Source organism: Uloborus diversus, chromosome 2 (genome assembly GCF_026930045.1).
Source record: "Uloborus diversus isolate 005 chromosome 2, Udiv.v.3.1, whole genome shotgun sequence".
NCBI classification, from domain to species: Eukaryota; Metazoa; Arthropoda; class Arachnida; order Araneae; family Uloboridae; genus Uloborus; species Uloborus diversus.
This window is the reverse complement of record NC_072732.1, coordinates 23,727,318-23,738,513: the sequence shown is the minus strand read 5'-3', so window position 1 is coordinate 23,738,513 and position 11,196 is coordinate 23,727,318. Positions and strand designations below refer to the sequence as shown.

Here is an 11,196-nt window from a genome sequence, read left to right as displayed (position 1 = left end):
ATACTACAGGGTACGAATTAACCGTGTTATACGAGGAACCAGTGGCGCACACAGAAATTTTTCAAGGGAAGGGTCCAAAGTCCCATTCTTGTATCATACCCTCAATATGCGGTCAAACATAGTCTTTTGATTTTATTGATTGTCAGGTTCAAAAAACAGGAAAAATAAATTATTTAATACATAATTAGCATTAATTAATAAAGCCATTTGTTAATAATACTTAAATACTTAATTAAATTACCAGAAATCCCAACAATTTATGTATTTACTTCTCTACATATTATAAAATGAAGTCTCCAAAAAGCGTCTGTGTGTTTGAACTCGCAAAACTCGAGAACTACCCGATTTTGCTGAAATTTTCACATTTTGTTCCTTTAAGTCCTGAGAAGGTTTGCAGACCAGTTCGAAAACAATTCGATGAATAGTTCATTTTTTATTCCAATTTAGGCCCAATTTTCACATAAATTCCCGAATATGGGCGTGAAAAATTACTCGCAAATAGTAATATTATATATCGTTGGAAAGGGAAGTTCTACGCAATTTGTTCCAATGCTCTAACTTAATTGCGGCGGGAGTTTTTTACGTTTATCTTGAATTTTTTTAGGCTTAGCTGAAATTTAGGCACTACTTTCTTCAATAAATCCATCAATAAAATGTGAAGGAATTGTCCCACAGTTTTCTTTTTGACAGCATTGGAAAGAGCTGCTTTTTTTGCTCCAGATCTAACTCGACCTAAGGTCGAAAGTTTTACTCTCTATCTCCATTAAAAAAAGTTACAAGCGAATTAAATGAAGTTCAAAAATCTGTTCTCCATTCAAGTTTTTAACCATTTGATTTTGGGTTTCCACGGTAACGCTTTTTGAATCCATTGTTTATTTCCATCTTTCTCATTTTCAATTCGTAAACTTATATTTTATTTTGTGTTTCCATGGTTACGCCTTTTAAATCCATTTTTCTCGTTTTATTTTAATTTCTTAAAAGTATTTTAATATCTGTCATCATTGTTTGGCGAGAAAATTTTGCATGATATTTTTTTTTCTTTCATTTTTCATTTAATCTTGGCTATTGAAGATACTTCACTTGACGCAATGGTTTCTTTCAAGGTAGACCGGGCAAAGCCGGGCAACGCAGCTAGTTTCTTATAATTCAAAAATGAAGAGACTAAAGCAAATTCATCACTATAAGAAGTATCAAATCATTGAAGAAGAAAAATCTCCTTTCAATTCCGAATTACAAAAATAAAAACATGACGCTTAGTCTTTTCATTTAAAGTCACCAGTCTGCTTCTATTGACTTACAGTTAAGCCTAGAGTAAATCTTTCTTCTTCTTTTTTTTTTTTGTCATTCCTTTTTAACTTCCTCAGATGTGATGGTGACGTTTCTGGAATTCAGTAGTGCAAGACCATTTAAATGTTCATTATGGTAATCCCATAAGAATTTTCCAGCAATAGAAAGCAAAATTGTACTTTCAAACTACAATGGATCATAATTAATCGAAATAAAAATTTAAGACCACCCATTGTGTGTGCCACTGCGAGGGACACCTGTTTACCATTACGAGACAATTCAGAAAACTACAACGAATTTTTCACGACCTACAAACTGAAAGAGCATAAAATAAATTCTAGTAGCCGTTGTATCACAGGTGTCTGACTACTTTGAACGCGAATAAGCACTACAAATGCTCTCATGGAGCACAAATAATATTCTTTGCCCCAACAAGTGAGAACCACGAAGCTGGCCAAATAAAATATAATAATATACTTTTTAAAAAAGGGATATCAATATATCCAGCATATATCTTTCCCATATGTAGAGGACTCAAATTTTCCCATAACTCATCGAAGGAAAAAAAAAATCAGCAAGGCAGAGACTTCCCGCTGAGACGGGGCATATGGAAGCTTCGGTGGTCGGGTCTAATAGCGCGACCCCTGGCCAACCCCCCACTCCAGGTCGAGAGGAAGCCCGCATCCGTGGCACGTGATCCAGGATGGGGGGAGAGGACTTCCCGACAAGCTGTTGTGTCCTGGGTCCATTGTGTCATTCGGTGGCTTTAAAATAACAGAGGATGGATTCGTGTGGGCTCAAAGTGGAGTTTTGCCGCGCTCGATGGCTCGTTTCGATTGTGGGGGAGGGGGGCTGAAGAGCCGATTTCGGCCGCGTAATTGGGGATGGGAAGTTGCGGATGATGATGGTAATGAGAAAGTGGCAACGTGTTGAAAATCTCCTGTTGTTGGGTTCTCGGACAAATGGTGATGTCGGGGTTGGGATAATGTGATCTCAATTTTCAGTCACCGCAAGGAAGATCCTTTCTTTTAGAGCTCAAGTTTACCGAAATATCTTTCGAGGTGTGACCAAGAAGCCAAGTAAAGATAAGCCAGTTTGGAAATGGTATCACAGGGCAGAAACTGTTGTGGAGATACCTTTAAATTACGAGTTCTTTTTCATGAACTAATCCTGAAATTCCGGAATTTGTTAAATGATGAATCCAAAAACGCTGGGCTGAGAATTTCCAAGTCACATACTGCGATAGTTATTGGTCTTGTACCAGTGTGAAAACTCCTTCTGTCTCTCTTCAAACAGAAATAAACTCGTCCAAAGTTAGGCGTTTTTCTGTCAGAGCCATAAATCATAAACTGAACATTTCTGCACACAGCACACAGAAATAACCCTTGAATCGCAAGACCGGATACAGCTTCTAGCTTTGTATAAAGTAATTACCATGGGCGCCCATATGCAAAGTTGCAAGGGAGGGGGGGGCTCAAATATTTTCCCCATGGTTTAGCTGGATATTTTCAGAGTCATTAAAATTTGACATTTTTAATAACTTATTCATTAATGGCTGGAGAAGAAATGTTTTTGCAATTACTAAAAGCAACAAAGTTATAATTTCAAAGGGGGAGCTCGAGCCCCCCTTGCCCCCTATATGGGCGCCTTTGGTAATTACTAAAATATGATCACACAAATCTGAAGTATGGTCACAACTGTAATATCCGCACCCAAAACTAGAATCCGAGGACTCTCTCCCGGTAAATTCTCGAAGTTATGTAGTTTTAGGCTATTTTCTCTTAAAGATCTCTCTTATGATCTCTTAAAGGAAGTGGAGCGTAACCGTAATAGCCCACCCCTGAATTTGTGCATGTTCCAATGACAACGTGAACGAGGTTTTATTGCAATCGCTTTAAAAAGTAGTTTGCAAAGAGAAGTAACAGCTTTTCTTCAACGCTACTATACTTTCGCTCAGGTATCTCGCTCGTTTGTTATTCAATGGGGTCGTTCCCAAAATTTTAAAAGTATTTTTTTCTGAAAGAGCACGCTTAAAAACATAGGATCTGACCATTTTTTGATAAATTTGTTTACGTTTAACATTTGTAAAAAAATACTTAAATCGGAGCGCTTTCATTGTTTACGGCTTCTGCCGATGACATCACAAATGATGAAATGCCATTCAGTGTTGCCATTTACAGTGCAAAATATTTAATTCGCATCTTTACTCACGTGTATTGGCAACGATATGGCAAGGGTAGAGCGCAATTTTAATTCGCTGCTTGATTATCATAACGTGGAAACGTAGTAGAAAGATGCGGCAAAGTGTATCATTTGTGACGTCATCAAGACCACGCCTTGTTTGAAAAATCGAACATTTTTAAAATTAATTAAAAAAACATTGTTGGGAAAATGAAAGTATTTTCTGGGTCCACGTTATTTTTTTTTTTTTTGCTCATTCTATCCATTTCAATGACTAAAAATAGTATTTTTGACTGAAGGGCGAGAAGAACCGGTTTGTTTCGCCAATAACACACTGTGATCGTTATTAGCCTTGTGCCAGAGTCCAACTCTCTCTCTCCCCTGGAAGAAGCGAACTCCCTCAAGATCAGGCGTCTTGTTATCAGAACATAAAACAAGCAAGGGGACTGACCTTTGGGGAAGACTTCCCGCATGCGGAGGTAGGAGGTGGTGAGTCGTATGATGGACGCCTTGTCCAGCTGGCTCGTGATGGCCGCCGGAAGGGGCAGCAGCTTGGCCAGCTCCAGGAACTCGGCGTTCTCCTTTTCGCGCCGGGAACGGGCCGCGTTCTTCGACTTCTCCTTCATCCTCTCCCTGAAAACACAGGAATTCATTTCAAACAAGAATCAATTAATACAAACCAGGTCCGTCATTTTTGAGGATTTTTAAAAATAATTTTAATACGAGGGTCGATCTCTCTCGATACAGAAGTTAGGTCACCGTCGACGATAATGCACAGAAAAAGATGGTGATTATGTATAATAATAAACGTTTTTTCTTTCCAACGATGTAAATTTCAATGAGAATAGACAGTACATGAAATACACCGGCAGCTCAGGCATTTCCAGCCGAGGACTGCAGTTTCGTGCTTATTAGCACTCATCAGCCTGGCATAGGAAAGTGACTGAGCTGGAGGTAGAAAACCTCTTAAGGAAGCCAAGAGTGAGAAACAAACTGGTAGCTAATATAGAATTAGCAGACCAGACGAGTGACCGAAGCAATGGTTCGGTTCAACTCGAAGATTGAAGGCAAGACATGGTATATTCAGAAAATTACCGCCCATTAGCCAAGGCCAAAGCAGAAATACATGAAATGACATGAATAGACAGTACTGTATATTTGTAAAATTGATGGGAACCTTACTTTTAGATCGACCCTCGTAATTAGGGTAAGTCACCAGTAACAGACATGCTGAAGACATCGCTCCCATCAGGTTAACTCAATTTTCTGAGCCTTTTAATGTATTAAGAATTTTAAAACTATTTTTCTCTCATGTAACTTCATCCGATCTAACGTTCGGCTGCTTCTGGATCCTCTGAATACAGTAAAACCTCGTTAAGTCGTCACTCAAGGGACCAAAATTTTTTGACCACTTATGTGGAGTGGCTACTTATGTGGAGTGGAAATTAAGGAAGAAAAAAAAGCTTTACAAATATTCATGAATTGCAGTAGAATTCTGTGAGAAAAACAATAGCTTATGTAATAAATGTCTATAAATTAATGGAAATTTTAAAAAGCGGAAAAATACTAATGATAGTTACTTTGTTTTGTTTTCTCTTACTTATACATTAGTTGATAACAACAACTTATTTTAATGTAGTTACGGTACATTAACACAATCTTTCAATGTTGTCTGATGAAGTTGTTGCTTATGGAAAAGAACTATCTCTTCTAACATACATCAAGCTTTAAATTTTGTGTTTGTTGTTCCTTGTGAACGGATGTTAAATACAGACTAACTTTCTCCAGGTATTAGATTTTGTCTGTCTTGCTGGAAGGAGTTAGATTCATATTCTCGGCACTTGGCACAGTCACAGCAAGAAGTATGCTATGAATGACCAGAACCGAGAATCGAGATTTCAAGGAAAAATGAATATCAAACAGCCTTTCAAGTCCGACACTATTTTCGGTATTCGATAAGGAATAATATTTGGTATAAGATTCGATAAGGAATAGGAATTTTAGAAAACAACTTTTCAGTGACTATAAGCGGGTAAAACTAAATTTGGTGACCAGTAAAGGATGGTCATTTTACATTACTGTGCATGAGACCTTGTCGGGACCAAAGAAAAACGACCACTTAAACGGAGTGACCACTTAACCGGTCGACTACTTATTGAGGTTTCACTGTAATTTCATTCTATTTTGATTGACCCCAGTGTAAAAAAATATAAATCAGGCAGTCGCATGTAGTCTTCCATTGAGCATTCATTCTATGTTTGTATAAAAAAAAAGGGGTGAAGATTATGTAAATCGGAAAAAAAGGCTAGAAATTTTTCTCCAGAATTATTCGGAAAAAGTGTAATAAAAATGCAATTTTAAGTATTTTTTGATGACATTAGCGGGAAGCAGGGGCTCACCCAACAAAATTTTCCGAAGTTAGAGGCCTAAAAACAGTTTTAGACTCTCTTTGTAAAAGTATTGCAGTGTTTAAAATCTTCAAAAATTCGGTTTTATCCAGGGTAAGTTCTGAACTCATAGGTGGGGGGAGGGGTGCTATAGCCCCGTTAACCTGAGAACGAAGTAAAATATATTACTGTGTTAATTTGAAACTAATAGCTTCAGATTAAAAAACCTTGATAGCATTAGGACGAAGCTATATTTCCTCCAAGCTTACCCATGCTATTGCAAATCAGATTGAAATCTGTTGTAAGTTTTTACCGAATGGGAGAAGGAACTACAGTTCCTTTATCCCCCCCCCCCATTAATACGCCACAGTGTATATATTTATTTAAATATAATCCATACTTAAATTCGCAAAAGTATTGAATATTTGAAATCTTTGAAATTTTGGTTTTGGTTAGAGTTATTTCTGACCTCATGGAGGGAGGGGGGATATAGCCTGGGAACTAAGTTAAATATATATGGCTGGTTTAACTTAAAAGCAATAACGTCTGATTTAAAAAAAAATTGCAAAACTGAACTACACTGTAAAAAAATTCCGAAACGTTGCTGAGTATTTCCGTGTAACGTTTCAGATTTCAATGGTTTTCACCCATTTCCTGGAATAACAAGTATCATTGTCAAAACGTTTCCCGAATTGCTACAAGTTGCACAAATGCCGACTTCTTTCTGTTGTAAAAAATATTTTAGCTCCCAGTTTAAAAACTAAGTGAGAGTATTTATAAGGTGTATCGACTTCAATTGCAGCCTGCCTTCTCTAGTGGTCAGAGAAGTCTGACTGTAACAGGAAGGTCCGGGTTCGAATCCCGGCTCGGGCATGGACATACTTTCTCTCTTTCTCATTCTTTGTGCGAATGTGTTGTTATGCTGTGAATGGTTGCCTACCCTATAAACGGGTCCTTATGGCATGCGTATACTGTAGAAGTCGTACTTCACACCAAATTATGGAAAAGTGAAGCAGCGCACCCCAAATTGCCAGCAAACTGGCACACAACAACATCGACATTAATTCAATTACGGCTCGTCCTGACTGATTAAGCTCCCCGAGGAAGCGAATAAGTCTTTGGACTACATAGCTTTGCAAGAATTGCAATCAAGTGAGATGCTTGATACTTAAACTACACCACCAGCTCAGTTATTCCAGACGAGGACTGCAGTTTCGTGCTTTTTTAGCACTCATCAGCCCGGAATAGGAACCACATGAGCTGGTGGCGAAAATCCTCTTAAGGGAGCCAAGAGAGTCAAACAATCTGGTAGCTAATGTAGAATTAGCACACCAGATGTGAGTGACCGCAGCAATGGTGCGGTTCAACTCAAAGATTGATGGCAAGGCATGGTATTTTGTAGTCAGTTACCAAACATCCAGTTAAAGCGACTCCATCTGAATGAGGGGAAAAATAAAAATTTTATGCGCGTATTCCGCTTATTTGAATGAGACTCTGCTTAATTTAGAGTCAGAGCCGGATTTAGGTTAGGGCAGGCGGGGCTACTGCCCCGGGGCCTCCACAACAAAGGGGCCCCCACAATAAAATTTTTACAAAATATCCTAACTTTCACGGATCGAAAATATCGGATATATACATATGTATCAAAGTATTCGGATATATATATCAAAGTATCGGATAATTTCGAAAATATGATGATCTTTTCGAACCCTGATTAGGGGCCTTCACTCCTTCGTTGCCCCGGGGCCTCCACACGTCCAAACCCGGCCCTGTTTAGAGTCTAACATACATCTGCAAAATCTGACATCCCTGAAAACTAATAGATGCTTAAATTTCCGCGTGTAAACCGGATGTTTGCCTTTCCATACAATCCGTGGTTAGACAGTACTTGCAATTCTGGCTAAGCTTTGGCCATGATTGTAATACAGCTTATGGAGCTGTTGTATCATCCCTGCCTAAGATTACTCTGAAGTTCTAGAGACACTTACTAGCTTTAAGCGGAAGATATCTGGATTTTTCACGATAATTTCAAGAAGGTTACTAAATTTTAGCGGAAAACATTCCTGGCTTTTGCGAGATATGTTACTGGCTGAAATTGGGTACATCAGTAGCCTATTATTTTTCAGGAACGCCTCTGAATCGTTTTTACAGTGTATTTCCTCCAAGCCTTTCCATTCAATTGCAGATCAAATTTAATCTGTTTTAAGTTTTAACCAAATGGAACAATAAGAGGGGCTACAGTCTCCTAGCCCCCCTCCCCCCAACTTCTATTAATATGCCTCTATATATATATAGTAGTTATATTTAAATAGAATGCATATTTAAGTTTCTAAATGTATTGCAGTATTAAAAGTCTTAATTTTACCTAGTGCAAGTTCGGACCTCAAGGGGTTCGATTTTATCTACTGCAAGTTCAGACCTCAAGGGGGGGGGGAGGCTATAGTCCCCTTAGTCCACCCCTTGGATCCGCCACTGACTACAACTACAACTACTTTAGTTTTAAATGTAGCGACTACAAGCTACTTTTCAAATGTAGTCGCCACTTCGCTGCTAAAAATAAACAAAAAGCATACACACACACACCGTTTGAAGATTGAACGAAAGATTGCTCAAAATAATAAATTAGCTCATTTGAACATGGAATATTACTTAGAATTACAATTTCTTTCTTACTTTTCTTTTTAAAATTATTTTTAGGAATATTCGCTCTAAGAAAGTATTAGAAAGTTGAAAGAGTCAAATTTTTACAATTCCACTAATTGAAAAATGTGAATAGAAGCAGCCATAATTTGATTTAAATTTTGCATTGGCATACATATACATAAAATTGATTTGATGAGGAAAACATCTTTTAAACAGAGGAGAAAAACTTTAATTTTCCATACTGGAATTAATTGTATGAGAGCTTATATTTTGTAGGATGTAATTAATTAGTTTTAAACTTCACAAGCTAGGAGTCTGGATCTGTACAAAATTCCCTTTCCTGCGCTACTGATAAAATGTTTTTTCTTTCTTTTTCTTTTTAACTTAATTTAAAGCAGTTTCCTGAAATCGCTATAAACTGCTATTTTTTGTATCGAACTACTCGTTACTCTACCTTTTTTTTATTTTTTAAGTAGTGCGTTATCCTACAAAATAATAAAAAATGCAGCTTCTGCAATAGCGTCGCTACTTTTAGCGTGCTTCTTCCGACCACTGTGTAAAACCGTTAAATGTAACGAAGTCATTACGTCGTCACAACCGTTTACAGAGAAAACTTGACGTCGTCTAAAGGTAGTCGAAGTAAATCCAGTCACTGCTGTGACTGGATTTCCGATTCCGAGTCACAACTGACTACAACTGTATTTATGTCGAGGACTGCATACTAAGTGCCTTGCCTCCATTATTTTTTTATACTGATGGATGGCAGCACCATCACCGGATCGAACAGTTAATGAGAATTTAGAACTAGAGCAGGAGCTAATAGCTACCTGGTGCTAGCACCCCCAGAGGTATCGTTTCACTTGGAGGACATTGGGACCACGAGCATATTTAACGTCGCCCAGTCCCCTTTAATGACGACGGTGGGTCTTCGACCATCGTGGTTCGAACTCAGGACCCTCCGGCCCCGAATCCGACACTCTACCGATCGGGCTACCACGGCCCCGACTGGATTTACTTCGTAACTTTTACGGTTTGATAAAGCGAACCCAGTTGCCAGTTTTTTTTATGATTCATTTGTCAAAAATATGTCAGTCAAACGCAAATTTTACCAGCAGAACCAAAATTGACTTGCTTACTAAAGAAGCAGGGTTGCCCCTTCCTATCCTGGCTGCTTTTTTTGCCGTGATTTCGACATTCTGTCTGTGCAGTATCCTGGAAGAAAAAAAAAAAGGAATGAATATTTGAAAAGAACAACTTTTATAAAATATTGCATCATTTAGTAGGAAAAGCAAGATTAAAAAAAAAAAACTGTTTCATCACTTTGTCAGGAGTAATTACGTTAGGAACTTTAGAAAAAACTTTTGAACTTTTTTTCATAAAGAAATTTTTAAAGTAAGTTCTGGAAAACAAATCTCTGTGCCAAAGTTACAGCCCGAGGAGGGTAAACCCCACCCCCGAGGGACCCTTCCTTTTAACAATTATTGCCAATAATAATGTGTTAGTTTAAATGCATGTAAGAGCGTTCATGGCCAACCCCCCCCCCCCCCTTCTCTCCCAGAGAGGTAAACGCTCGGGTAATTTAAAAATTGATAAATATTGTAACACGAAATGTCATGCTATTTGAAGAATAGAAAGAACGTAAGTAATAAAACGTTCGACTACTAAACAATAATTAAGCAGTAAAACACTCAGGTAATTGAGTATTGAAAAATATGACATATTACAGATTAAAGACTATGAATTAATTGATGATTAATTAATGAAATTTGATGAAAGACGATTAATTAATCAATAAAAACTGGTAATTAATCAAATAAACATTATGCTATTTAAATAATGAGAAATCTTGTAATTTGCAATGTAACACTAATAACTTTGCGTGGCAAAAAAAAAAAAAAAAAAACCCTCAAAATGCTTCTGACACCAAAAAAAAAAAGAAGAAGAAAGTACAACTTCAAAAAGTATCAATCATGTTACATAACTATTTTAATAACGTTTGTGACTTTTATTCCTGGAAATTTTTAGAACATGAAGAATTAAAATATGTCTAACAATACTAACTACTCATTTATAGAAGTTATCTGCAGTTCGACCACACACAATTACTTTCACTGATGCAAATGCTATTAAATGCTTTTCCTCCAAATCTTGCGGTTGTGCTTACACGAAATGCTGAGACCATTTACAGCGTGTACAATGGTAGTTTTTTCGATAATAAATCTTCTTCCTAGGACCATTTATGTCACTTACAATTACTCACAACAACAAAGTCAGTGGGTTATGTGACGCCTTGTTTCTCCAACAAAAATAATACGCCAGTAAAACTAATCCCTTGTTCTTGACGCCGCCATTAACACTTAAAGCCGATGTGTGTACCTAAACGGTCATTTTGTTAACCGCACTAGGAATTCCACGTGATTTATGAGCTCAGAACTTCTTCCTTTTCTGGTTCTTTTTTCCTTCGCTTTTTATGAACTCTTTGCTGGCAACAATTTTTTTCCCCTCGCATTCTGAGATTTATGGGATATTCCAGGGATGCGGCACCTTTTGTACCGTTTCATCCTGTTTCCGACTTGAAATTTGATATCGCAGAAGATGTCGCTAAAATAGTTTCACTCAGTTTGAGCAATTAGTAAGTATGCGGTTCTAAAATTTATAGGAATCTCAGCTCCCTCACCTCCTCCTCCTCACCGCTTCC

General features: G+C 37.6%; 1 protein-coding gene across 1 annotated transcript in view; it reads right to left on the bottom strand.

The window, feature by feature from the left end:
• Positions 1–4,160, bottom strand: part of LOC129235120 (single-minded homolog 2-like) — a 159,867-nt gene extending 155,707 nt beyond the window's left edge. The window contains exons 1-2 of the mRNA XM_054868809.1: positions 4,149–4,160; positions 3,920–4,101 (exon numbers count right to left, since the gene is read on the bottom strand). Coding sequence (XP_054724784.1) covers positions 3,920–4,101; positions 4,149–4,160 — 194 coding nt within the window. The remainder of the gene's footprint in view (positions 1–3,919; positions 4,102–4,148) is intronic.
• Between the last annotated feature and the right edge of the window lie 7,036 nt (positions 4,161–11,196).